At 34.8% G+C, this 27,310-nt stretch overlaps 1 protein-coding gene and 1 long non-coding RNA gene across 2 annotated transcripts in view; one reads left to right on the forward strand and one right to left on the reverse strand.

Moving 5' to 3' along the window:
- The window catches only part of LOC111049652 (tyrosine-protein phosphatase non-receptor type 4), a 49,027-nt gene that overhangs the window by 15,304 nt on the left and 6,413 nt on the right, over window positions 1-27,310 (forward strand). Inside the window, exons 6-13 of the mRNA XM_039440595.1 lie at window positions 2,273-2,514; window positions 5,755-5,949; window positions 8,160-8,301; window positions 9,274-9,438; window positions 13,831-13,948; window positions 16,920-17,174; window positions 22,053-22,169; window positions 24,876-25,141. Of these exons, the coding sequence (XP_039296529.1) occupies window positions 2,273-2,514; window positions 5,755-5,949; window positions 8,160-8,301; window positions 9,274-9,438; window positions 13,831-13,948; window positions 16,920-17,174; window positions 22,053-22,169; window positions 24,876-25,141 (1,500 nt within the window). The remainder of the gene's footprint in view (window positions 1-2,272; window positions 2,515-5,754; window positions 5,950-8,159; window positions 8,302-9,273; window positions 9,439-13,830; window positions 13,949-16,919; window positions 17,175-22,052; window positions 22,170-24,875; window positions 25,142-27,310) is intronic.
- Window positions 2,585-23,244, reverse strand: LOC120354167. Its single transcript, XR_005572871.1, has 3 exons — window positions 23,232-23,244; window positions 12,500-12,501; window positions 2,585-2,710 (listed from the first exon to the last, which is right to left on the reverse strand). It is a non-coding gene; the product is annotated as an uncharacterized LOC120354167 (long non-coding RNA).

The raw sequence follows: 27,310 nt of genomic DNA on the forward strand, positions 1-27,310 counted from the left end.
TGATATATCGGATGTAATATTAATTATTCATTCTTGTTTAACATTATATTTTATTTGTCGAGAAAATATATTTCTCAATGATTGAATAATAAATTTTCATAATTTGAGATTGAATATTTCGTAAATCAATTATATTTCTAGATTGTTGAAAAAATTATATGGCAACGCTGGGGAGCTAGAAAAGGATAGAGCTCTCTGGTTTGTCGAATGTTAGGCAAGGATAGCAACATCAATGTTAATCAAATACTGTCATTATAACGTGGACCTCTCTATAGCTGATGCTACCTTTAACTCTGTGTGCAGGCTGCTTCATATTGTGTCCTTAACTATAGTGAGGTCCACGTTATAATGACAGTATTTGATCAACTTCGGTTTTGCTATCCCTTGTCTATCATTCGACAAAGCCGGTGGTACTATCCTTTTCTAGGTCCACAACGATGACAATTATGTTTTTGACGGTGTAGAAAATAATTAATTAATGCAGAGAATTGGCATCGCTATTCTTCTATCTTTATCCACTCTCATTATAACGTGGACCTCACTATATACAACTTGAGAAAATTAATTGATAATTCCATTCATCCATCTATAATTTGAGAATATTTTTAATGAAAACACTGGGATTTTGCAAAATATCCCTTTTTACTTTCCTTGCCCTATTACCATAGGTAAGGAAAGTATTGCTTTCCGAAAAAAATTAAGGTACCCAAATTTCTATAAGTTTCAAGGTCCCCTGAGTCCAAAAAAGTGGTTTTTGGGTATTGGTCTGTGTGTGTTTGTGTGTGTGTGTGCGTGTGGTGTGTGTGTGTGTGTGTGTGTGTGTGTGTGTGCGTCTGTGTGCACGATATCTCATCTCCTATTCAACGGAATGACTTGAAATTTGGAACTTAAGGTCCTTACACTATGAGGATCCGACACGAACAATTTCGAACAAATGCAATTCAAGATGGCGGATAAAATGGCGAAAATGTTGACAAAAACAGGGGTTTTCGCCATTTTCTCGAAAACGGCTCCAACAATTTTGAATAATTTATACTTAAAATAGTAATTGGAAAAGTCTATCAATTGCCACAAGTCCCATATCTGTAAAAATTTCAGGAGCTCCGCCCCATCTATGCAAAGTTTGATTTTAGATTCCCAATTATCAAGCTTCAGATACAATTTAAACAAAAAATTTCAAGTGGAAAAGATCAAACATGAAAGTCTCTACAATTAATGTTCAGTAGCATTTTCAGCTAAAATTGAAAATAAGCTCAAAATTCGAGAAAGTTTGATTATTCAATTGCAAACTGTTGGCAACTGTTGATTCTATTAAATCATTCACTATGAAGATATAGCAGACCTCATGTGTCTACAGCGTTATTGTCCTGTCACCAGCTGGCTCAGATCTTTGAATAGTAGACTTGACATGTGCGGGAACACTAGCGTCAGGTGATCAATGTGCATAACGGCAAGGAAAGTTGTGTGAGTGCGCCACACCAGATTTTTTATCTATCACAATATCTGAAGAGAATATTGTTGTTGATCTGATTTAATTGTGTAAATATCGGGGACCGAGATTCGCTCTGGAGTACAAAAGCATAAAAAATTCATTACGAAAGAAGAAAATATAATAACATTCATCTAATCACAGTAAATTGAGTTTAATTCCCAAAGGAATGCAACAATTTCCCTCACAAAGGCCCGGTTGCACTAAAGCCGGTTAAATTTTAATCCTGATTAATTTCACGTGAACCAAATCAGTGAAGACCATTTCAAAAAGATGGATCTACTTGAATCTTAATCAGGATTGAAAATAGCCCGGCTTTTCTGCAACCGGCACTAAGTACCTGATTGAATGATTACAAAAGTTCAACAGCTGAGTCATAATTTTGACACAGTCCCACACACATGAACTCGCTCACTCACTTCCATCATCAACAGACGACGAAATAACTATTATCAGCTGTTTTTCCATGGATAAATAATAATTATCCTTTTAATGTCCTTCAGTAATTTTTCCCAGGGATGAGACCTAGTGCAATCGAATCTTTATATTATAAACCTACTATGTTCTGAATTTCGTGAGAATCGTTAGAGCCGTTTTCGAGATCCGGTGAAATACAAACATAAACATCTAAACAGAAATTGCTCGTTTAATAGTATATGATTGTAATTTTGTTATGGCAGTCTGAGGACTTTTTTTTTGTTTATTTTGAGTGAATGAACTGTTTGTATTTTGAATTTCACCTAACTGAAATTAAATTAATTTGAATTTAATTAAAATTTGCAGTCAGAGGACTATGACACACTACTGGGTTTCAACGTGCTGACGTATCGGTCATGCAAGAACCTGTGGAAGTCATGCGTGGAGCACCACACATTCTTCCGTCTGCACTCGCCGCAGACGGCGCGAGGTGGCAGACGGTTTCTGTCGCTTGGCTCCAAGTTCAGCTATTCGGGGCGCACGCAGCTGCAGACGGCTGAGGATGCACGCAGTAGCACGCAGCGGCTGCTGGATAGGACGTTCTTGAGGTTGGTGCATGTTTCACAGCCGTAGAGCAGGGCTGGTCGATAAGTTGAATATCACTATTCTATAGGTATTGTTAATCCTAAAAAATGTTGGGGAAAAAATGTTAAATTTACTCCTAGAAATATGGAATAAAATTGAATTTTTAGCCATTTATTATTTATGTTTCTACCTGTAAATAAGGGGAATCAATGGATAAATCTAGCGATAATAGTGAATACTGCTCCTATGGAAAGGGTGCAGATATGTCTTTTAGGTGGGTCGTCCACTAGAACCGTTTTCGTCCGAACTAGCATCGGCCGAAAACTACCGAACTCGTCCGAACGATCCCCCAACAAAGAAAGGAATAGATGCCCGTCCATTGCAACAGGTTTATACGGCCATCTCCGGCCAATCAATTTTTCGATCCGAATTGAATGGGATTTTCCGGCTCTATCCGGCCGAACTAACTATATTGTGGTCCACGTTCTAGTGGCAGTGAATAAAGATAGAAGAATAGCGATGCCGATTCTCTGCATTAACTAATTATATTTCTACACTGTCAAAAACATAATTGTCATCGTTGTGGAACTAGAGAAGGATAGTACCACCGTCTTTGTCGAATGATAGACAAGGATAGCAAAACCAAAGTTGATTAAATACTGTCATTATAACGTGGACCTTACTATAGTCGAGCTGAGACAACAAAATGTTACTAACCTAAAATTGTTTCACAGTCTTGTTTGTTTTTGTTTTTTTAGTTGTTCTGTTTTATAAAGTTTTAACTGTGGACAATGAACAGTTGATAAGTTTGGTTCAAGAGCATGATCCATTGTGGGATATGCGAGACAAAAGATATCATCTTCGTGATGTTCAAAGGAATCTGTAGACAAAGATTACTGAATAAATAGGATCTGATGGTAAAATTATTGTAATAAATAACTAACTTGGAGGATATTTGTTTATTCAATTTTCAAAATCTTAATATAATCATTGTTTATGAAAAATTTTGGTGGCTATGATAACAGTTAATTCAATATTTATTCAATATTCAATAGTTCAGCCAACTACTGAACTAGACTGACGTGAACGGTTCCAATGGATGACCATGTCAGGCCAAATTACCGGCCGGCAGATTCGTCCGATCCTACGGCCGAACGGATCGGTTGAATACGGTTCCAGTGGACGGTTACCCTAACTCCTCCTTCATCTGCTCTATATCGATACCCCAGAACCAGAGTGTTACAACTCAAAAACAGCAATTTTTCAGTAGAGAGCAAAACAAAAAATAGTGTTTTATTCTCAACCTTCTCATTTAATTTTCTGACAATCAATTGACTTGAAACTTTCACATCTTTTCTATCATAGTTCCTATTTTGAGAACATCCTATTATTTTCTTTGATCAAATGACTAATTACGAATTTTAATGGAATTTTTGAGAGAATTTTGAGTTGTAACAGTATGGTACTGGAAATTTTTGAATGTTTTTAGAGTTGTTGCGGTTCAACTCAGATAATTTTGAGTTGTATCACTATGGCACTTATATTTTATCAGTGTTTTCAGAGTTGTAACAGTACAATGTGCAAGGAGCAGACGTCAAAGAAAAACACTGCCTTCAGGAGCACCCCCTGGAAGAAATCGATTAATTTCAGTTGATTTAAAGGAAATTTTTATTTCGTAATAATTCTATGGTATTTTTCTTCACTCAAGACATCCACACATTCATTCACTGTGTATGGCGCTCTTTTTAACAGAACTTTCCTTATCCTTCTGGTCATTTTTGAAAAGTTTGAAAAAAAAATTAAAATGATGGGGAGTCTATTTATAATTTTTATTGCGCAATAGTGTGGGCCTTTCTCCAGATGGGTTAGTCTATGTGCCGGATAACCGAGGAGTGAGCCACCACTCCTCGTATTGTAGGAATGATCAAGTGCAACGGATGAGAATGCACTCCAATTTTTACTAACGTACGTGATGGTCTCCAGAAAGTAAATGGCTGGTAATGTTAATATACTCTCTCTCACAAAATAAGGCCTAAAGAAAGTTCGGGCACTGTAGTGTCTGTCAGTGGCATAGCGGCTGCTAACGGAAATTGAAAACTATATACCCACAACTTTATGTTCTTTTGTATTTTTTACTTTATAATCAGCAAACCCAAATTTCACTTTATCCACCATCAAACACCCCCATCCTCTCCCAACGTTATCAAATTAATGTCAGCAAGGTTTCTATGTGAGGACTGTATGGTGGGTGGGGTCCCTAGAAATTCAACTAATTGACAAAATATTTTATCTTGATCATAAAAATTTATTATTACATATTTCAAAAATATATTTTCTTGACAAATAAAATATGATCAACTATTTTCAACAATAATTAACAGTTAAATCGATCAGATATAGCAGTATCAGCTGTTTGGGTGGCAAGGCTGAGATCTGGCAACCCTTTTCTCCTATCTTCCTACACTGCCATTTTAACGTGGACCTCACTATAGTATTTGTGACATGTGAAAAGCATTGCTTGGATAGGCTTTTGGCTGATAGTTTCCATTGTGTATGTATTCTTTGCCTTTATACTTGGGACTGACAGTTCAACAATGACTCTTTACATAATAATAATAATAATAATAATAATAATAATAATAATAATAATAATAATAATAATAATAATAATAATAATAATTAATTAATTAATTAAAAAAAATAATTAATTTAATGCCAATGGTATGCAATTTTTAACTGAGGATAGACATGGGGCACAGATAAATAAATAGATAATTGAGACATTTTTCTTTACTCTCGATAATATTTTATAATACAGTATACATTTTTTTTCAACCTTATTTTTTTTTTGTTTACTTACGTGATTCTAAAATTTTGCCATATTTATTTTATTTATAATAATAAATAATATTTGATATAATAATATTGAACTGATGCTCACGCCCAGCGGACAGGATTTTCCTTGCTGGGTTGTTGCCTTAATGAATAGATTTTGATTTAAATATATTTAATTTATAATTTTTGTTTTGATTGTAAGCTATGTTTTATTTTTATTTCTATGAATTTCTTGAATAATTTATTGTAAATTGTATTGATGGCAAATAAAAAGAATTGAATTGAATAATATCGATTGACCTGGTACACTCGATTATCATTATATTATTATAACAGATAATAATATCTGTACAAAAACCCATCCAATGTTGACAAAGTGTTAGCGATGTTTTACATTAGTCAATTAATTCTGTTGGTGTTATTTTCAGGTCACCAAGCAAACGAGCCGTCCGTCAAACAGTTCCCGTGCCAATGGAGAAAGTGAAGCAGCAACAGCAGCAGCAGCCGGGTGTGTTGGTGAGGACACCGCGCGCGCACCATCACGGCGACAACAAAGTGCAATCATCGGCCAACAGGCAGCCACGCCGTGCTTGGGTCGACACTCCCACGCATGCGTCTGATGAGTGAGTGAACGTGCCAAAAATGGTCTTCCATAGTTTGTATAAGATAAGTTGAGACTTGGTCCTCCAACCAAAGAAATTACAGGGTAGCCAAATCGTGTGAAATTGCAACCTTCTCAAATTTATTATTTGAAAATTTCTTATTAGTCCAGTCAAATGGTCGTTTTTCAGGAAACAGCCCCGAAAGAATTTTTCTCGACGGTTCTATAGTATTTTGGGGCGCTGAATTCGAATCTGAAATTTGCTGACACGCCAGAGAGCTGCTTCACCCCCAAAACTTTCCAAACCCCCAAATTTTCATTTTCTCATTTTTTAATGAGTATTATAATGAAAAGTTTGTATTTCGGGTGTAGGACATGATTTTCTTTTTTTGGTATATTCCCCCTCCCCCCACTACTAAATTCGAAATTTCCTAAGGGATCCTGTTCATAATGAATTGTTCTTTCACGTGATGTGTGGTTTTTTATCTATACTAGAAAAATATCCATGTTGTATAGGGTAGAAGTGGTAGGTTTGCATAATTTTGAAAAACCCTTAAAAAATACCCCTTTTTGAAAATTTGTAGCTCCGGAACCAAAAATGGTAGAATCCTGCGCGACGACTCAATTTATTGGACATTTTATTCTCCTTAATTTTGTCGAGAATTAATTTTTTTTGAAAAACTCAAGGTTCACGAGATAAAATGGAAAAATTGAAAAAAGTCCGAAATTTTTGGGGTTTTGGGGGTGAAGACGCCCTCTGGCGTGTCAGCAAATTCCAGATTCGAATTCAGCGCCCCAAAATACATATAGAACCGTCGAGAAAAATTCTTTCGGGGTTGTTTCCTGAAAACGACCATTTGACTGGACTATATAGTATTTTCAAACCTCAGAACTGGATGTAGAATATCATCCGCGATATCCCAGTAGTGCTGAAAAAGTTTCAGAGTTGAGAGATTAAAAGGAATTGAAAGGATAAGACGTTGATGTTGTCAATACCACTATATTTGTTCAAATTTCTTCAGCTGAAGATGTGGTAGGTGTTACAATGAAACCTGGTTCTGTAATGTTAATTAATTTTTGAACAAATATAGTGGTATTGACAACACAATATACATAAAATAAATCAGAATACAAAACATCACAATCAAAAATAAATATTTAATAAAATACAAAAAACAGGCTTCATGTTGTGTCGTGCTGAAAAGAAAGAAATTAGGAAAAATACCTAGCCAACTATGGTTTCCCATGTCATAGGCAGGAAGAGGGTGTAAAAAAGTAAGGAAAGAAGGGTGAAGAGGAGCGGAAAAGGGGTGAATTGGAGAAGAAGGTAGGAAAGAAGAGAAAAAAATGAGCAAAAATAGTTAGCAAGTAGTACACTTTCAACTAATGTATCAAAGAAATGGCCTTGTAAATAGTAGTTAGAGCAGAAATCTCGAGAATTGGATGTAGAATATCATCCCCGATATCCCAGTCCTGCTGAAAAGGTTTCAGTGTTAAAGGATTGAAAGGAAATTTAATCTTTTTGGTGAAATTGATAACATCATGAATATTTGTTTTTCTTTTGAATGTCACTCCCCTCAGAATTATGGTATGTTGTAATGTGTAAGAATTTTATATAAAAATAACGGGGATAATGTATTCTCCCTATTGGTGTCTGGATCATTTTTATCCGACCTATAGTTATACTTTAATTAATAATTATTGTTTTCCTGAATGTCGAGCTATTTCAATTTAAAATATGGAACTTTCAACATGCTAGAAACTTTTTTGTTTTAAAAGATAAGTGGGTGGTGAAAGCGTGATAGTTTCTCAGAAAAATTGTTTATTTTTTAGACTTCTCCATAGTTTTTGATGAAGCCAATCATAGACTACTTTTCAGTAATGTAATACTCAGTGTTGGACGTGCTTCTGTAGGGTTATTCTAATTTTCTCATAAGTAGCCTATGCAGAAGTAATGTGGAGCTTGAAAGGAAGTAGACTCTAAATCGGAAATTGGTTTTCTTGGTGTTCCTCAAGGATCAGTTCTAGGCCCCCTTTCATTCACTATTTATGCAAATGATCTTTTCTCCACTGTTCTACATCCTGACTTCATCATTCAAGTTTGTTGCATAACTTCAAATGTCTTCTTCTCCTCCTCCTCCTCCTCCTCCTTCTCCTCTGACCTAAATTTGTTTTGTTGTGATTTGATTTATTTTCTTGAATTGTCATGTATTTTTTCGGTTTGAATTACAGCGAAGGTGGTTTTCTGGACCACCGTGGTACCCTGGAGGAGCCTCATGCGGCCTTCACACCAGCTTTAACCTCGGGCACAAGTCACACCCTGGCTTATGCCGACGAGGAACCAGATTTGGCAGTTACCTACGACCATCAATCTGTAAGTGCTAAAACATTCTTATATACATCTTGTACATACGTGTTTAACTTCTTGAGCAGTGCTGTCATGTATATAGTGCATTCTTCTTTTTGGGCCAATCATTCATAATAATTCATTAGAGATCACACCTTAAATTTTGTAATTTGCACTTAGAAGAATTTTCATCAGTCCATAATATACTCTTGTAGTTTATAATGTTATTAAAATTACAATCAACAAAACAGTACACTATATACTTATTTATCTGCCCACTACTTACTATGTTGTTTGTAATTCTATTTTACATGCGTTTTCCACAGAGCGATGAAGGATTAGTATCAATAGTGATAACCCTAGACAAGATCATAATTTTCATTGAAATTTCACTTAGCAAAACCGTACACCATTAGACTTTTAATCTGTCCACAATATACTCTGTGGTTTCTAATGCTGTTTTGAATGCTTTCCCCACAGAGTGATGAAGGATTTGTATCATTAGTGATAACCCCAGACTTAGATCATCATTTTCATTAAAATTTTACTTGACAAAACCGTACACTATTAAACTTTTTGTTTGTCCACTGTTTACTCTGTGATTTATAATGTTATTTCCAATCCTCTTCCACAGAGTGATGAAGGATTGGTATCAATAGTGACTCCTAACAAGCAAAGCCTTTTTTATTAAAATTTTACACCACATTATTGTTATAAAACTTTACACTTTGCAAAACCGTACTCAATTAAAATTTTAATCTGTCCACAATATACTCTGTGGTTTCTAATGCTTTTTTCAATGCTTTTCCACAGAGTGATGAAGGATTGGTGTCAATAGTAATGACTCTTCTTAACAAGCATAGTCGTTTTTATTAAAATTTTACACCACATTATTGTTATAAAACTTTACACTTTGCAAAACCGTACTCAATTAAAATTTTAATCTGTCCACAATATACTCTGTGGTTTGTAATGTTATTTCCAATGCTTTTTCCACAGAGTGATGAAGGATTGGTTTCGATAGTGATGACACCCGATGAACACGGCAGATTTGGGTTCAACGTGAAAGGCGGGGCTGATCTAGATATGCCGATACTTGTATCCAGGGTGGCTCCCAACACACCGGCTGATACCTGTTATCCGAAATTGAATGAAGGGGACCAGGTGAGTTGAAGAAATAATTCGAATAGTGTCCTTAGAATATTGACATTCAAGTTAATTCCTAGATTGATTTTATTTATTGTGGAAGTAATATTGAATTATTTATATATTTATTGACCGAGCGAAGTGAGGTCTAAGATTCAAGTCGACGGTTTGGCATTTCTATTAATGTTTAAATGTTTATATGTTGCGCATTTACGGCGAAACGCGGTAATAGATTTTCATGAAATTTGACATGTATGTTCCTTTTTTAATTGCGCGTCGACGTATATACAAGGTTCTTAGAAATTTCGCATTTGAAGGATAATATAAAAGGAAAAAGGAGCCTCCTTCATACGCCAATATTAGAGTGAAAATCAGACTATAGAATTATTCATCATAAATCAGCTGACAAGTGATTACACAGATGTGTGGAGAAGCCAGTCTATTGCTGTATTTCCATATGGTCTAGTTTCAATCAGGTACTTGTGGATGAGAATACTGCGTGAGGTCTACTGTTCACAGAACTACTAGTATTGTGGTAGTTGTCCTAACCATAGAAAAAAGATAGCATAAGAAGATATCCCACTGTAGAATTCATTCAGCTTGGAAGTTTTGAATCAAATTATGGTGTTGTGTATCTAGTTGAGTTGATCATGTCTAGTGATACTGTATCATTTACGGTGATACCATAGAGAAAAGATAACATAAGAAGATATCCCATGTTTTGTAGAAATCATTCAAAGTTTGGAAGTTTTGTATCAAATTATGGTGTGGTGTATCAAGTTGAGATGATACTGTATCATTTACGGTGATACCATAGAGTAAAGATATCACTAGAATATATACCATGGTTTGTAGAATCCATTCAAAGTTTGGAAGTTTTGTATCAAATTATGGTGTGGTGTATCAAGTTAAGATGAAACTGTATCCATGTGTGGTGATACTGTATCATTTACGATGATACACATAGAGAAATGATATCACAAGAAGAAATCCCATGTTTTGTAGAATTGATTCAAAGTTTGGAAATTTTGTACCAAATTATGGTGTTGTGTATCAAGTTGAGATGATACTGTATCATATTGTGTTGATAGTGTATCTTGTGTGGTGATACTGTATCATATTATGTTCTGGAAACATTGCGGAGTTAGAAAAGGATAGCGCTATCTGTTTTGTGGAATGATAGACAAGGATAGCAACACCAATGTTAATCAAATACTGCCATTATAACGTGGACCTCATTATACAGACCTTGCTCACAGTCAATAGAGAATAGATGAAACATAAAACAAACAATAGTTGAATAAGATAATTTTTATCGCTGTTAATTATTTTTGTTCCCTCATTAATCTTCTCGCTCACTCTCTCTCTTTCTCATCATTTCCATCTTCGTTTATCTATAACGAAATCCATCTCCCTTTCTTGTCTGTCTGTCTATCGATCTATCTCCACTCTATCTACCTTCTGTTGTCTAATAGCTTGCATCTATTTCTATCATCAGTGATTTCTTTCTCACAAGAGAAAAAAACGTACTCTTATCATTGAAACGTGTCCAAATATTATAATATTACTGTAATATTTTATGGAATTGATTATTTTGCTTCTACTCGTATATTTATGTGTCTGTCGGTGTGTTAGTGATTATTGTCGTTTAGATCAAAAATAGATTCTCACAACATTTAAGAAGCTGAAAATTTGAATTTCATTTTTTGGTTAGAAATTGAAACAGTTTTGGGATTAAGCCTGTGGCTTTTTTCTGGAAGTTGTGAACTCTGAATAATTAAATAAATAAATGATAATGTCAGCACCATATTTGAAGAAGATGAGGCTCTTAATCGGTATTGTATCTTTTATGGTAAAGTATACAGGACATAAAAACATTTCACTTGAATGAGCTAATTTTTTACAAATTAATAAGAATAATATGAAAACTTTTAGAGCCGGTTTCCGAGCTCGGGATTTAGCCAAGTCCTAGACATTAAACAGCTGGAGTCAGAAAATTGGTTTTCCAAAACGGAGCGTAGTCGCAGTCATTGTCATAGTCACGTTTGAATTAAATATCGAAAAACTAGAAAATTGAACACAAAATAAAGAGAAAAACGTTGTTTTGAGAAGATACAGAAGAGCTTCTGTTGCTTATGGAAAGATACATTGAAGCTCCTTGTGTGTCTTATCGGATGTAACACGTTGTTTTTGAGAAGATTCAAAAGAGAATCTGTTGCTTATGGAAAGATACATTGAAGCTCTTTGTGTATCTTATCGAATACTACATGTTGGTTTTGAGAAGATTCAAAAGAGAATCTGTTGCTTTTGGGAAGATACATTCAAGCTCCTTGTTTATCTTATCGGATGCAACACGTTTCTTTTGAGAAGATACAGAAGAGCATCTGTTGCTTATGGAGAAATCATTAAGGGCCGGTTGCCGAGCTCGGGATTTAGCCAAGTCCTAGACTTTAAACAGCTGGAGTCAGAAAATTGGCTTTCCAAAACGGGGCGTAGTCGCAGCTTTTATAACAGTAGTTTTATTTTCTCATTTCTATAATTGGAAACGTTTTTCCTTACCGAAATCAGACATTCCTAAATAATACAAAATAGCTTAAACTCTACACTATTTTCTCTTTATTTTATTTTGTGTTCAATTTTCTAGTTTTTCGAAAAACTTTATTATTGACCGAGCGAAGTGAGGCCTAAGATTCAAGTCGACGGTTTGGCATTTCTCTTAATGTTTGAATGTTTATATGTTTTTACGTTGCGCATTTACAGCGAAACGCGGTAATAGATTTTCATGAAATTTGACAGGTATGTTCCTTTTTTAATTGCGCGTCGACGTATATAAAAGATATATTATCAAGGATAATATAAAAGGAAAAAGGAGCCTCCTTCATACGCCAATATTAGAGTGAAAATCAGACTATAGAATTATTCATCATAAATCAGCTGACAAGTGATTACACAGATGTGTGGAGAAGCCAGTCTATTGCTGTATTTCCATAAGGTCTATAGTTTCAATCAGGTACTTGTGGATGAGAATACTGCGTGAGGTCTACTGTTCACAGAACTACTAGTTTAAAATAATTACAACGACTAGTTTCGACCATGGTCGGAATATGGTTGTAATATTTTAAATAATAAAGGGTACTAAAAGTTTTCATATTATTCTAATTTATACAGGACATTTTCAATAAATAACTGAAATTAACATAGATGTAAATATCTGAGATGAATATTGGTGTGAAAGTTTTTTGAATAGTATATTACACTATAAGCCCAGAAAGTTAGTGTTTACGGTATGAGGATAGTTTACGGTATGATAGTTTCGGGAATATGTTATCCGAATACCGTAAACACCTTTCTGAGAGAGTCGCGTACGATATTTTTCGCTACACTACAGGTATAGCTGACGCCAAAAAGTTAGGCGGTTTCGTGGGTCTCTTGTGCGTTCCAACAGCTGATGTTGTCAAGTAGAGTTGTCATCTAGCTTGGCAATAATAATAATATAATAATAATAATAATAATAATAATAATAATAATATAATAATATATAATAATAATAATAATAATAATAATATAATAATAATAATAATAATATTAATAATAATAATAAATAATGCTTTATTCAACCAATAAAAATAAATAAATCACATTCAAGAACACAAATGCATTTCACAATCATCAAACATTCAATAATAAAGCAATAAATAAACAGAACCCTATGTGTAGATAAAATAAATAAAATAATACAATATTTTAAAAATAAAATAAAATAGGATATAATAATGAATGATAATAACAATGAAAGGTAAGTTCCCTTGAAGAAATATTAATGGTTCATCCCTCTTTAAGCATAATGCTTGTGCTTTAATAGATAGATGCATTGCATCAGCTGTGAGTAGGTAACACCATGTGACCCACGAAGCCGCCTAACTTTCTGGCATCAGCTATATAAGAATAATAAATTGAATAAGAATGTTTTATGAGGGGGGGGGGAAACTATGATGACCCATATCTTAAGAACCAGACGTCGGAGGGTACTCAAAGTGGGGTGGAAATTTCCGATCTCACCCTCCTGAACACAATGCACCATATGGCACAGTTGTCCAAACACATTTTCAAAAATTTTCAAAAAGCGGCCAGAAAGGGTACTCTTTCCGGCCTTAGCCGGAAAGAAACTTGTTCTGACGTCAGACGAGAGTCGTCTGCAAACAATGTCTTTCAGATCTACGTAGGGACTGGAAAACAGCTGCTTTCTGTGCAGTGTAGCGAAAAATAATAAACGGTACTAAAAGTTTTCATATTGTTTTTATTAATTTATACAGGACATTTTCAATAAATAACTGAAATTAATATAGATGTTGTAAATAACTGAAATAAATATTGGTGTGAAAGTTTTTTGAACCATATTTTCTGTTGCAGGTTCTTTTAATAAACGGTATCAATATAAGTGGACTTCTTCATGACCAAGTTGTCAACCTAATCAGAGCTTCGAGAGATTCTAATTCTGGTCAACTGATTCTGACCGTTAAACCAAATGGTATGAACATTTTCTATACAACGTTTTCTATTTTTTGACCGATGCGAAGCTGAGGTCTTAGTTTCGACTCGATCGGCTTTTGTCTGTCTGTTTGTTTGTACCGCAGTTACAGTCGCAGTTATTGTCCGATTTGGATGAAATTTGGTATACAAGCTCTTTGAAACAAGGCGCAGGAACGTATGTGTAACGATTTATGATAAGACCTCCGGTTTTAATATAAATTGTGCCGCTCTAAAATGTGCTGTATTGAATGAATGGTATTGTTGGAATGCTATCGATAGAGGACAAGAGTTGTCAGCGGGGAACCTTGAAACGTCTGAGCCGCTCCAAATCATACTGTATTTATTAATTGAAGAAAACTTCTCACTTGATTGCACCATTTCTTCCCTTTTCAACACGATATTTCCCTGTTTCATAGATGAATAGTTTCTAGACCTACCGAACCGGCCGGAGACATCACAGCTTAGTCCTTGTTTTCGCTTTAGTATGAGATCGGAAACCGACTTGTGACCATAACATTGAATCCACTTTTCATGAAAAACATTATTAGCAACCTCCTGTCATTCTCACCAACATACCCATGTTATTTAGAATCATTTTCGTCTCACTATCGTCTGTGAGACGATTCATTGTCTAAATTGCCTACTGCATATTCCATTTTTCTGTCAGTTGACCGATTTCTTATAATTAATTGTTAGAACATTTGTAATATTGTAAATATGGGGACGATATGAAGGTACCTCCTTGAGAGACATTTATAAGTCCGGTGTTCCTGGAAACAATGTCTTTAGCACTTTCAAAGGAGAAATAATAGTAATAATGACGGATGAAAGTATAACTAAAGATTGTGACCACTATTTTCACAATATACTGTACTTTCTTAATGGCCCTTCTCATTAGTTTGAAAGTTGTAGGCTTCTCATGAGCGAGGTCTACTGTTCGCAGAACTACTAGTATAGTGAGATTCAAGTTTCAAAGTCGTTGAATTTCTTTTCAATGCTTGAATTACGACATTGCAGTCTGATTTTTATAATTAAAAGCTATTAGCTCCTACTTACACTTGTGGAATGCTTTCGAACGCTGAGTCCTTGAGTTGTTTACACGTTTGCGTGTTGAAAAATGATTAATAGCTTTCAATCATAAAAATCTGGTGTGGCGCACTCACACAACTTTCCTTGCCGTTATGAAAATTGATCACTTGATGCTAGAGTTCACGCGCATCTCAAGTCTTCTATTCAAAGATCTGAGCCAGCTGGTGACAGGACAATAACGCTGGAGACACACGAGGTCTGCTATCTCTTCATAGTGAATGATTTAATAGAATCAACAGTTGCCAACAGTTTGCAATCTAATAATTACATTTTCTCGAATTTTGAGCTTATTTTCAATTTTAGGTGAAAATGTTACTGAACATTAATTGTAGAGATTTTCATGCTCAATCTTTTCCACTTAATGTTTTTTGTTTAAATTGTATCTGAAGCCTAATAATTTGGAATCTAAATTCAAACTTTGCATAGATGGGGCGGAGCTCCTGAAAGTTTTACAGATATGGGACTTGTGGCAGTTGATAGAGCTTATCGATGACTATTTTAGGTATAAATTTGATCAAAATCGTTGAAGCCGTTTTCGAGAAAATCGCGAAAAACCCTGATTTGGCAACATTTTCGCCATTTTAGCCGCCATTTTGAATCGCATTTGATCGAAATTGTTCGTGTCGGATCCTTATAGTGTAAGGACCTCAAGTTCCACATTTCAAGTCATTCCGTTAATTGGGAGATGAGATATCGTGTACACAGACGCACATACATACACACACACACACACACACATACAGACCAATACTCAAAAACCACTTTTTTGGACTCGGGAGACCTTGAAACGTATAGAAATGTAGAAATTGGGGTACCTTAATTTTTTTCGGAAAGCAATACTTTCCTTACCTATGGTAATAGGGCAAGGAAAGTAAAAATAGTGAGTACCAAACTTTTGTTGTTTTCGTATTATAGCTCAAAATTCAGTTACATAGAATGGCCGAGGCCCGAATGCAGCAAGTTAGCAAGTTCCCAAGTGTAGAAATTGAATATGCCTTCTGTCCTAAATCAATTACTGGATAAATTTGTTTAAAAATGTGAATGTTACATGACTTTTATTAATTCGTTCGATTTAGAATCAAATAAACCTGAAGTTAAATTTTAAAAGTATTTAAAATTAAGTTCCTGGCTCGTAGCTACTATAGTTGCTAGAATAGATGAAATTCGAATAATGATGATAATCTGTGCATTTGAATGGACGAATTCACTATAAGCTCCCAACCATTCAAGGATTCAAACATCAGTTTAGTAGTATAATTTCAGCAAATATTATAGAAGATTATAGTAGAAACACCCCCTCCGTTTACATTTGGTGGCGTGCCGTGAGATAGTCTCCAAGAATGACTATGGAGCCCTTTGTTTTCGAATATTTCACGTATAAGATTCATATTTATTCATTTATAATTTTCACAAAGTAGCACTGATTGGGAGAGAAAAACTAAGGATACACCTTGTACTATTTTTCTCCCAAATTTAGATAACATTTTAGTCCGAAATAGGGTTATGGTTTCACTTTTTTATTTTGGAAGATTAACCAAGTCGTGAGACAAATATATCCCCTATTTCAGAGGATATATGATGATGATGATGATGATGATGATGATGATGATGATGATGATGATGATGATGATGAAAAGTTTAAATTAATAAGAAAAAATGAACAAGATCATGTCAATATTCCAATGGCTTTATTATGGCTTTGTTTTTGGCAAAATAAAATAAATAAATAAATGGACAGAAATCAAGACAATATTTGTGTGTAGGAAGCTTCCTCCATCTACTGATCTTTCAGATTCTCTGAAGTCTGATGTTTTTGTAAAGCTCTATTATAATGTAGATTATAACACTGTTCAATTGTATTTTATGTTTCTTTTTTGTAGCTGATTACGAAGCCGAAGCCGACAGACTTGTGCTAGAGGAGGAACCCGCCTATCAGTTTGTACCCGACACCCCGCAACTGAGGCCCGGAACGGACGCGTTGGCTCAATCGATGCTATTGCTGGCAGACGGGTTGGCTTCGGGGAAGTTGGTGGCTCAGTTCGAGAAATTGTATCGAAAGAAACCCGGATTGACTACCAACATCGCTAAGCTACCTGAAAACCAGGCGAAGAATCGGTACAGGGATATATCGCCTTGTGAGTATTTGCTCAAAAAAATTGATTAATTACTGTAATCTGTTACTACTCCTCCTCCTCTCCTCTTCCTCCTCCACCACCTCCTCCACCTCCTCCTCCTCCTCCTCTACCTCCTCCTCCTCCTCCTCCTCCTCCTCTACCTCCTCCTCCACCTCCTCCTCCACTCCTCCTCCTCCTACTCCTCGAATACTTCGAATATTCTTCCCGCAGAATGGACATTGATATGTCCAAAGCTCCGCCAATTTATGTAGATGCATAACAATATTATCTATAGTTATTACAAATTGTTTTTTTTTTCATATTATACAGTTCAATAATTATTTTTTCCTCCACCTACTGTCTAAAGTACTTACTTTACTCCCTGAAACATAATACTAAAGTGTCACTTTTTCGCTCTCGGTAGTAAAAACAGAAAAACTCCCTAGGGAGGAAAAGTAACTCCATTTAAATAACATGGAAAGCATCTCTATTTTAAAAACTTACATGGTAATAGGTTAGAAGGTCTAAGCTCAGATGAGAAAGCATAATAGAGGTGTCTGTCATTAGTCAACTGAATTCAATACCACAACCAGAAATTTGATCAACTCATGAAATATATGTTTGTATGATAATTATTATATTCTTAATATTAGTAGACGATAAAAATTTATACAATTTTTAAAATATTTTATTCTATTCAAAATACCAGCCAACAAATATTTTGATCTGCAATTCATATCTGAACCGCGTGATCTGGAGTCAGCCATTTTTGGTAGCTGCCCAGCTGATATAATTGTTACAACTTTTGCCGATAGATAGCGCAATCGGCAGTGCCAATCAAACGACCTTTTTTTAGGTTTTAGATTTAGGTTATGTTGTTAGTTATTAGAATGATTTTATTTGCAGTTTCTATAAAAAAAATGTAGATGGAGGAAGAATGTTGTGTACATCACGAGCGAAAAATACTTTTTCTTCCTCAGGAAAATTGCTACCCTCGGCTTCGCCTCGGGCTTCAAACTTTTTCCCACAGGGAGAAAAAGTCGTACTTTTCACTCTAGATATACAAATAACTATCTTAGTCTATATTATGTAAATTCATCTATAATTTTGCTGTATTGTAAGCTATTGTATATAAGTATATAAGCCAGTATATATTGTAATCTACATAAATAAAGTACTCAATCAATCAAATCCTCCTCCTTATCTATCGCCTCCTCTTCCTTCAACTCCTTGTTCTCCTCTTCCACTCTCTTCTCATCTTTCTCCTTCTCTCCTTTTTATTAATTTCTATTATTCTTCTCTTCTTACTCTACCTCATCCTCATCTTCTTGTCCGTCTTCCACCTTTTGGTAGAGAGTTAGTGGGGAGGATATTTTTAATATTGTTTCCGAAGAATGGACATTGATATGTCCAAAACTCCGCCAATTTATGTAGATGCATAACAATATAATTATCGACAGTTATTATATTACAAATTGCTTTTCATATCATATACAGTTCAATAATTATTTTCTTAATTTATATTTTGTAAATTCATCCATAATTTTGCTGTATTGTAAGCTATTGTATAAGTGCATAAGCCAGTATATATTGTAATCTACATAAATAAAGTACCCAATCAATCTATCCTCCTCCTTATCTATCGCCTCCTCTTCCTATCTTCTTGTCCGTCTTCCACCTTTTCCACTTTCCCTCTTCCTGTTCTTCCTCTTCTTCTCTTCACCCTTCTCCTTCTCATCACAATAATTCTTCTTCTTCTCTTCCTCATGCTCTTCTTCCTTCTCCTCTTGTCTTCCTCTTCCATCTTCTTCTCGTTATCCTCCTTCTTCTCCTCCTTATTCTCCCTCCTTTTCATCCTTCTCCTCCTCCTTACCCCTCCTCCCTCCACATTTACCTCTTCCTCCCACTCATCCTCTTCTCCGTCTTCCTCTTTCTCCTCCTGTACTTCCTCCGCTATGCCTATCCTTCTTTCTTCTTTTCACTCTTTCCAATCTTCACAATTCTTCTCCTTTTCTTCTTCCTCCTACTCCTCTTCCTTCTCCTCCTCCTCATCCACTGCCCCACACCTTCTCCTTATCATCATTCTCTTCTCCTCCTTTTCTTCCTCCTCTTCTTCCTCTCCTCTTGCACCTTCTCTTCTGACTTCTCTTCCACTTCCCCAACACAATATTATTCGTTACAAGTGGTAATTTAGTGGAATATTTCAAATTAATTTATCAATCTAAGCCATCTAAATTCAAAATTAATAGTTTTAATGTTTATTTTGGACTAAAATTTTATAAAAATTGTACAAGTGAAGTTCTAACCTTATCTTGGACTTTGTCACCTATAAATTTGGAAGAAAAATAGCACAAGGACTACCTTATTATTTTTTCCTACAGTTACGTTGAAAAGTGGCCATTGCTGCACTGATTACAGAACGCAAAGAATCACTTTTCCGCTCTAGTGCGGGAAAAATTTTTTCGCCCCACTTGGATGTAATGAGCTGGTTTACGTGCGTCATATGGGGGCCGAAAGTGATTGTTTTCTGACCAGGCCGGTAAAATTTTTACGGCCCTAGGGCTGTAAAATAACCTTGAAGTCAGCTGATACTTCTGATTTGATGTGAACTTGTTTACAAAATAGTTTATGAAACGGAATCTGTTTATGCTTCTAGAATTGAATAAAGTTTTTGCAATAAGATACTATCATTTTATTTGGATGGATAAAATACAAATGAGATATTATATATAAACTATTCAAATTCAATTTTCAGAGTATAATAGAATCTAACCTCAAACTTCCTAGTGAAGCGTTTGTCACGGAACATGGTGGATAAACGGAATCATTTTATGCTTCTAGAATTCAATAAAGTATTCTGTAATAATATACTATCATTTTATTTAAATGAATAAAATACAGATAAGATATATATTATAAACTATTCAAATAATTAGATTTTCAGAGAAGGATAGAACGTCTAACCTAAACTTCCATTGACATTCAGATCACATCAGATTGGCCAAATTTCAAGTGTGCTAAAACAGCTGATCAAAAACTTTTTAAGTGTGATAAACCAGCTGATCAATAACTTTTCATTATTTGTGTTTATCATTCAATAATTAAAACATTTATAATAATATCATCTTATTGTCATTTGGAAGAATAAAAAGTATAAACTCAACCTCTTACATAATTGAACATAATCTTTTAGGTTATTTAGACAAATCAGAATAAAAAATAAAAATACTTGGACAATTTCTTGATATTCATTCAGATTACCTCAGATTTGCTAGAGCTATGACCTTCCACTTTTGCTTTCGGAAGTGCTTATAGTAGACAATGAGAATACTTATTAGTCTCATATATATATATATTGTTTATTTTTCAGTGTGGCGAAAAATAACGTTCTCACCATGGGCAAAAATGTTTTTCCGGCTCTCAATCTTTTCTAGTCCTCGGCCTACGGCCTCGGACTTGAAAACCGATTTCGAGCCAGAAAAGTCTCATTTTCGGCCCTAGGTGCGAAATATACTTTTCTGCACTCCAGATTTGCAACATGGCAACGCAAAATACTTAGTAGGTTATATGGAGCAACAGTGCAGCAAAATCAAAATGAAGTTGGTAACAGTGACTGCTGTGGCTGCTATAGTGAGCAGACGTGCAACCAAGCACAACGCGCTAATTATTCATTATATTATATTATAATCAAGGAAAGCGACAGCACAGCCGCACCCACCCACAACACACACCACACAGCCGCCCCGCCATTCAAACACATACATTATTCAGGCAATTTTACCCATAATTACCCACTTTTCATATTCAATGCTAACTGTAGGAAAAACTTAATGTGAAATACGTGCGCAAAGTTCCTCTGCTGCACTCAAGAAACCATTCCGCCCTCGCCTACAGCTCGGGCGTAAACGTTTCTTTCGGTGCAGCAAACTGTCACTTTGCGCACTAGTTGCACAAATAACTATATCTTTCAATGTTAGCCTACTACTTTAGTGTCATTTGCATTGTAAATAATATCATTTATAGTGGGGTGTATATTTATTAATTGAATTATCTATGTCTATTAAGAAATTATTCAATGCATAAAACATCATTGTTTTAATTGTATTAAAATGTTATAGTATTCTAATTTGTATTGAAATTGTTTTTTTATGTAAAAACTTTGACTTCTTCCTCTTCTCTTCCCCTTTCTCGTTCCTATCAATACTATTCATAAACTGTATTAATTTTAGTGTGAATTTCTTCATCTATTCAACGTCTGTTTAGTATTTTTAGTTTCAAATTTGATAAGAAAATGATTTATTTATTGATTTTGCTTTACAGATGACATTACCAAAGTAGTTGATTACCAGAATTTGTTTATCTATTCAACGTCTGTTTAGTATTTTCAGTTTCAAATGTGATTAGAAAATGATTTATTTATTGATTTTGCTTTACAGATGACATTACCAAAGTAGTTGATTACCAGAATTTGTTTATCTATTCAACGTCTGTTTAGTATTTTTAGTTTCAAATTTGATAAGAAAATGATTTATTTATTGATTTTGCTTTACAGATGACATTACCAAAGTAGTTGATTACCAGAATTTGTTTATCTATTCAACGTCTGTTTAGTATTTTTAGTTTCAAATTTTGTAAGAAAATGATTTATTTAGTGATTTCTCTTTACAGATGACATTACCAAAGTAGTTGATTACCAGAATTTGTTTATCTATTCAACGTCTGTTTAGTAATTCAGTTTTAAATTTTGTAAGAAAATGATTTACTCATTGATTTCTCTTTACAGATGACATTACCAAAGTAGTTGATTACCAGAATTTGTTTATCTATTCAACGTCTGTTTAGTATTTTTAGTTTCAAATTTGATAAGAAAATGATTTATTTATTGATTTTGCTTTACAGATGACATCACCAGAGTGGTGTTGATGGGAAGGGAGGATGGAGACTACATTAATGCCAATTATGTTAATATGGAAATACCTGGCTCGGGAATCGTCAACAGTTATATTGCTACTCAAGGTATGACATTGTTTATATCAGTCTCTTGAAAATTATAATAGGACTCACCCCCCAGTTTTTCGTACGTCGGTTAATGTTTTAATCACGATTAAATGCTGTACTTTAATCGAGATTAGTGCTAACCGATGCATTTTGGTTTCACAAAACATAAATTTCAAGCGATAACTCCGATCAAACTAACCGGCGTAAACAATTTTTAATTCTGATTAGTTGGCACCATTTTAACCGCGATTAGTTGAAACGAAGAAAATTTTGTTGCACAAAGGTAAAAATCGAAAAATAACGTTGGTTAAACTAATCGACGTAAAAGATTTTTAACAGGCCATTCACTTCTTCTGTTATAGCTCTACAGCCCATTGTGGGCTTTGGCCTCCTCCACAACATTCCTCCAAACGTTTCTGTCCATTATAAATCCTCTCCATCACCTATAACCCATCCTTATCAAATCATCCCTTATCTCATCTTCCCATCGTATTCTTGGTCTTCCTTGTTTTCTTCTTGAGTGAAGCTTCTCTTTAAGCACTATTTTTGGCATTCTGGTTTCCTCCATCCTATAAATATGTCCGAACCACCTTATTCTCTGTGCCTTTATGAAGCGTACTATACTACGGCCTTTTATTAATAGTTCAAGTTCAGCATTGGTTCTCCTTCTCCACTCTTCTCCTTCTTTTACAGGACCGTACACTTTTCTAAGCACCTTTCGTTCAAATACACTTGAATTATGTTGGTCTTCCTTAGTCAAAGTCCATGATTCAGAGTCATAGGTAACTACAGGTCTTATAAGGGTTTCATAAATCTTAAGCTTGCTGCTTTTACTGATGAGCCTGCTCTTTAGAAGCTTCATGTTGCTGTAGTATGCTCTATTTCCCGACAATATTCTTTGTTTGATACTGGTGCTCATCATATTCTGATTATTCAATTCAACACCCAGATAGCTGAAGTTTTTCACTCCCTCAAACAACCTATTATCGATAACAGGCCATTCACGGGGAATTAAATCCAAATAACGCCGGTTAGGCACCCACTGATAGCTGTCTTCCAATTAGTTTTTGGTAAAAAAACTTAAAAATTCAAAGTATGGGCTAAATTTATGAATGAATTTCATTCATTAATAAAATAGAGAAGTGTATTTAGCTGATATTAGCATTCAAAGTTAGATTCTGATTTTTGAGGTTAGTTCTGTTGTCGTCGGTTAGCAGCATAGCACTTGACACTGGCGACAGACAGAGCATTCTAATGGCGCATGCGCGCATGCCTCTGTATTGAATGGTCAAATTCACCGCTTCAATAACATAACCTCATTTTTACCTTGAAACATACCCATCATTATCAGTTTTCTATTATGTAAATATTCTCTCTTATTAGAATTGAAATCAAACTCATTTTTTCTTTGTCTAATAATATTGGACCATGATCTCGTTTGTTAATATTTTTTCAGTTTTCAAATTCATCGCTTAAATAACATAACCTTAATTATTTTGTGTCAGTTAAATTACAGTGTTGCCGGATTGTGAAACCGTTAAAAAAATCTTGGTTAGTTAACCGATAAACTTAATCGGGATTAGAAACTAACCGATCTTGGTGGAACGGAAATGAATCCGTAAAACTAACGCTGATTTGTTAATCGACGTTAATGTCCATATTTAACAGACGAACGTGCAACTGGCCCTCAGAGTACCCAATTTTCATATTTGCACTGCCTTCTATAGTAGATAGCATGATTCAAGTCGAACTGATCTTGGGCTTATTTCATAACATTTACAGAGCTTGTATTACAAAAACTTTTGGTTACTTGTTGGTATATTGGTTATAGTTATTTGTGCAACTAGTGCGCTAAGTGACAGTTTGCTGCACCGAAAGAAACGTTTACGCCCGAGCCGTAGGCGAGGGCGGAATGGTTTCTTGAGTGCAGCAGAGGAACTTTGCGCACGTATTTCACATTAAGTTTTTCCTACAGTTACCATTGAATATGAAAAGTGGGTAATTATGGGTAAAATTGCCTGAAATGCATCAAATGTTTTTCTGTTTAATTTTATTATTGATAAAAACCTTAATTTATTGTCAAATTGAATAAAAATGTTGTCCTTGGTTATAATATCTAATACTAATAATTAGCGCGTTGTGCTTGGTTGCACCTCTGCTCACTATAGCAGCCACAGCAGTCACTGTTACCAACTTCATTTTGATTTTGCTGCACTGTTGCTCCATATAACCTACTAAGTATTTTGCGTTGCCATGTTGCAAATCTGGAGTGCAGAAAAATTTTTCCCGCACTAGAGCGGAAAAGTGATTCTTTGCGTTCTGTAATCAGTGCAGCAATGGCCACTTTTCAACGTAACTGTAGGAAAAAATAATTTTCTGTTTCAGAAAATTTGACAATATTGTAAACAATTTACAGGGAATCCACCTAAATAAGCAGGAGGAAATCCGAAGAATGAAATTTTCCAAAAACAGTAAAACAGACAATCGTAATTTGAATGGACAGAAAATTGGCCCTGAATTATGGAACATAACCTACTTTCTAGTCCTTCCCCAATCATTTTAAAGAATTGTGTTCTGTTTATCAATAGTTTATAAATAAATAACGAGCGAAGTTCGGTGCTGCGATATTATTTTTTATTGAACTATTTATTTGCTTATTTTTCAATTATTGAACTATGATCTAACCTAATCTGATTCTCGATTTTGTTTCGGTTTGTGTGACAGGCCCCCTAAGCAACACGGTGGTGGACTTCTGGGACATGGTGCTTGAAGTGGAAAGCACCCTGATCGTAATGGTGACCACCCTGATCGAGAGGGGGCGTGGCAAATGTCACCGTTACTGGCCTCCCCTTATGGAGAGCATGCAGATTGGGGGTGGGGGTGAAAATGGCGGCCAGGGGGAGTCGAGGATTAGCATCACCTGTACGAGAGAGGAGGCTGATCCAACGGGTACCTACATCACTAGGGAGTTGGTGGTGCGCGACCTGTTTGTGAGTATCCATCCAAGTGATGTACCGTGAGGTTGTTACTAGACATAAAATACAGCATAAGAAGATATCCCATGGTTTGTAGAATTCATTCAAAGTTTGAAGTTCTGTATCAAAGTATGGTGTTGTGTATCAAGTTGAGATGATACTGTATCATATTTGGTGATACTGTATCATTTACGGTGATATCATAGTGAAAATAATCATGATACTGTTGTAAATGTGTCATTGTAATTAACACTTTATTTTCTGTTAGGAATAGATATCTGATAATTTTTTAGACTATTTTCCAAGTAACAACTGAATAGTATGATGGTTATACTACTGACCTATATTTTATATAAAGATATCTTTATTTTACGCTACAGCATCTTCTTTTGGGGGAATAGTAAAAATCATTTATATAAAATATTTAAGATGCAAAAGAAAGCTGTTCGTGTTTTGGAGGGCTTGCGGCCATCCAATTCATGTAGGCCCATTTTTAGAAAATACAGGTTTCTCACAGTCCCAGCATTGCACTTCCTTGAGACTGTTAATTTTGTCTTCAGAAATTCAGAGAGATTTGAAGCAAATGTAGTTTGCCATGGCTATAGCACAAGAGCAAAGAGTTCAGCTGTATATCAGTACCCCGCTCACAGACTGACACTTTTGGAAAAGGACCATATTATTCGGGACTGAAGCTCTTCAATTGTCTACCTGAAAGAATACGGTTATGTGGTAGTCATAGGCTTTTCTTGTCTTCAATTACTAATGTACTTGTGGAAGCGTGTCCCTATACAATGGAGGAATGTTGTGGTGCCTTCATACTTTGAGTTGATACAGATGCATACACTTTGCATAGAAAAATGTTCATGACATGTTACATGCCACTTGAGCTCTGCTCAGATTTGTGGCTTCACGTAACAAATGACAATAATAATAATAATAATAATAATAATAATAATAATAATAATAATATTATAAAGATAAAACAAAATGGTTCTTTGCTGTGCTCTGAAAACTTCAATTCTGTGAAGTTCATTTCATTCAGATTCTTGAATGGTCCTGTTCCTGACATTCAACCACAAGTGATGCCCTACCCCTATTTTAATAGAATTATCGAAAACTTTTTTATATCCTTTAAAACTTGTATAATCCTTTTAAACTTAAAACTTGTATATACCTTTTTAATTTAAGGGAAATATAGCATTTAGCATTGAATAATATGTGTTTTCTAGTTTATCAAAACCCAAATTTGTACAGAATAAATTTGTCTTTGGAAAAAGGGCATATACAAATAATTTTTCAAACATATTTATTGGAATAAATATTGGAACTACGTGGAGACAGTTTGTTGGTGCGGCCAAATATCAACTTGGATATAGATGGCCCTGGGAGTAAGTAAGTAAGTATTTATTGGAATAAATTAATAATCATATATCATTCTTAATCAACATGAGATCAATATATTGAATTTCGATTTGGTACTAACAGAATGTTTAATTCAATTTTAAAATACATTGATCTATCCAAACTAAAAACTTAAATGCGATTTTCTCAAAACACAATTTTGCTCTATGTACCCTTTTTCCGTATACCGCCTTAATTATCACTTTTTTATTTATTAACAACCTTTTTCTTATCCACCCTTTTCTTCTTCTGCATGTCTACTGTGAAATCCATAAGAATATTGTTATTACATTTAGGAAAAGTGGCTATTCCTGCACTGATTACAGAACGCAAAGAATCACTTTTCCGCTCTAGTGCGGGAAAAATTTTTTCTGTACTCCAGATTTGCAACATGGCAACGCAAAATAGTTGGTAGGTTATATTATGGAGCACCAGTGCAGCAAAATCAAAATGAAGTTGGTAACAGTGACTGTGGTATAGTGTTGTGGTGCACGTTATAATAATATTAAGGACACCGAGTTCGAGGACAGCCACCACATCAGTGACAGCCGCCTTCATTCATTTCTTACTTACTTTACTTTACTTTCAATTTATTAAAAACACACAAAACAAGACAAAACAAAATTACAAAGATTTACGAAACAAATAAAACACAATAAAATGTTACAAATATAAAAAACAATGGGCTTAGTGTTTGGGTGTGTTGGAGAAGAGAAAAAAAAAAGAGAGGAAGGTACCTAGCCAACTATGGTTTCCCATGTAATAGGCAGGCAAAGAAGAGAA

This window comes from Nilaparvata lugens, chromosome 14, assembly GCF_014356525.2.
Source record: "Nilaparvata lugens isolate BPH chromosome 14, ASM1435652v1, whole genome shotgun sequence".
NCBI lineage: Eukaryota > Metazoa > Arthropoda > Insecta > Hemiptera > Delphacidae > Nilaparvata > Nilaparvata lugens.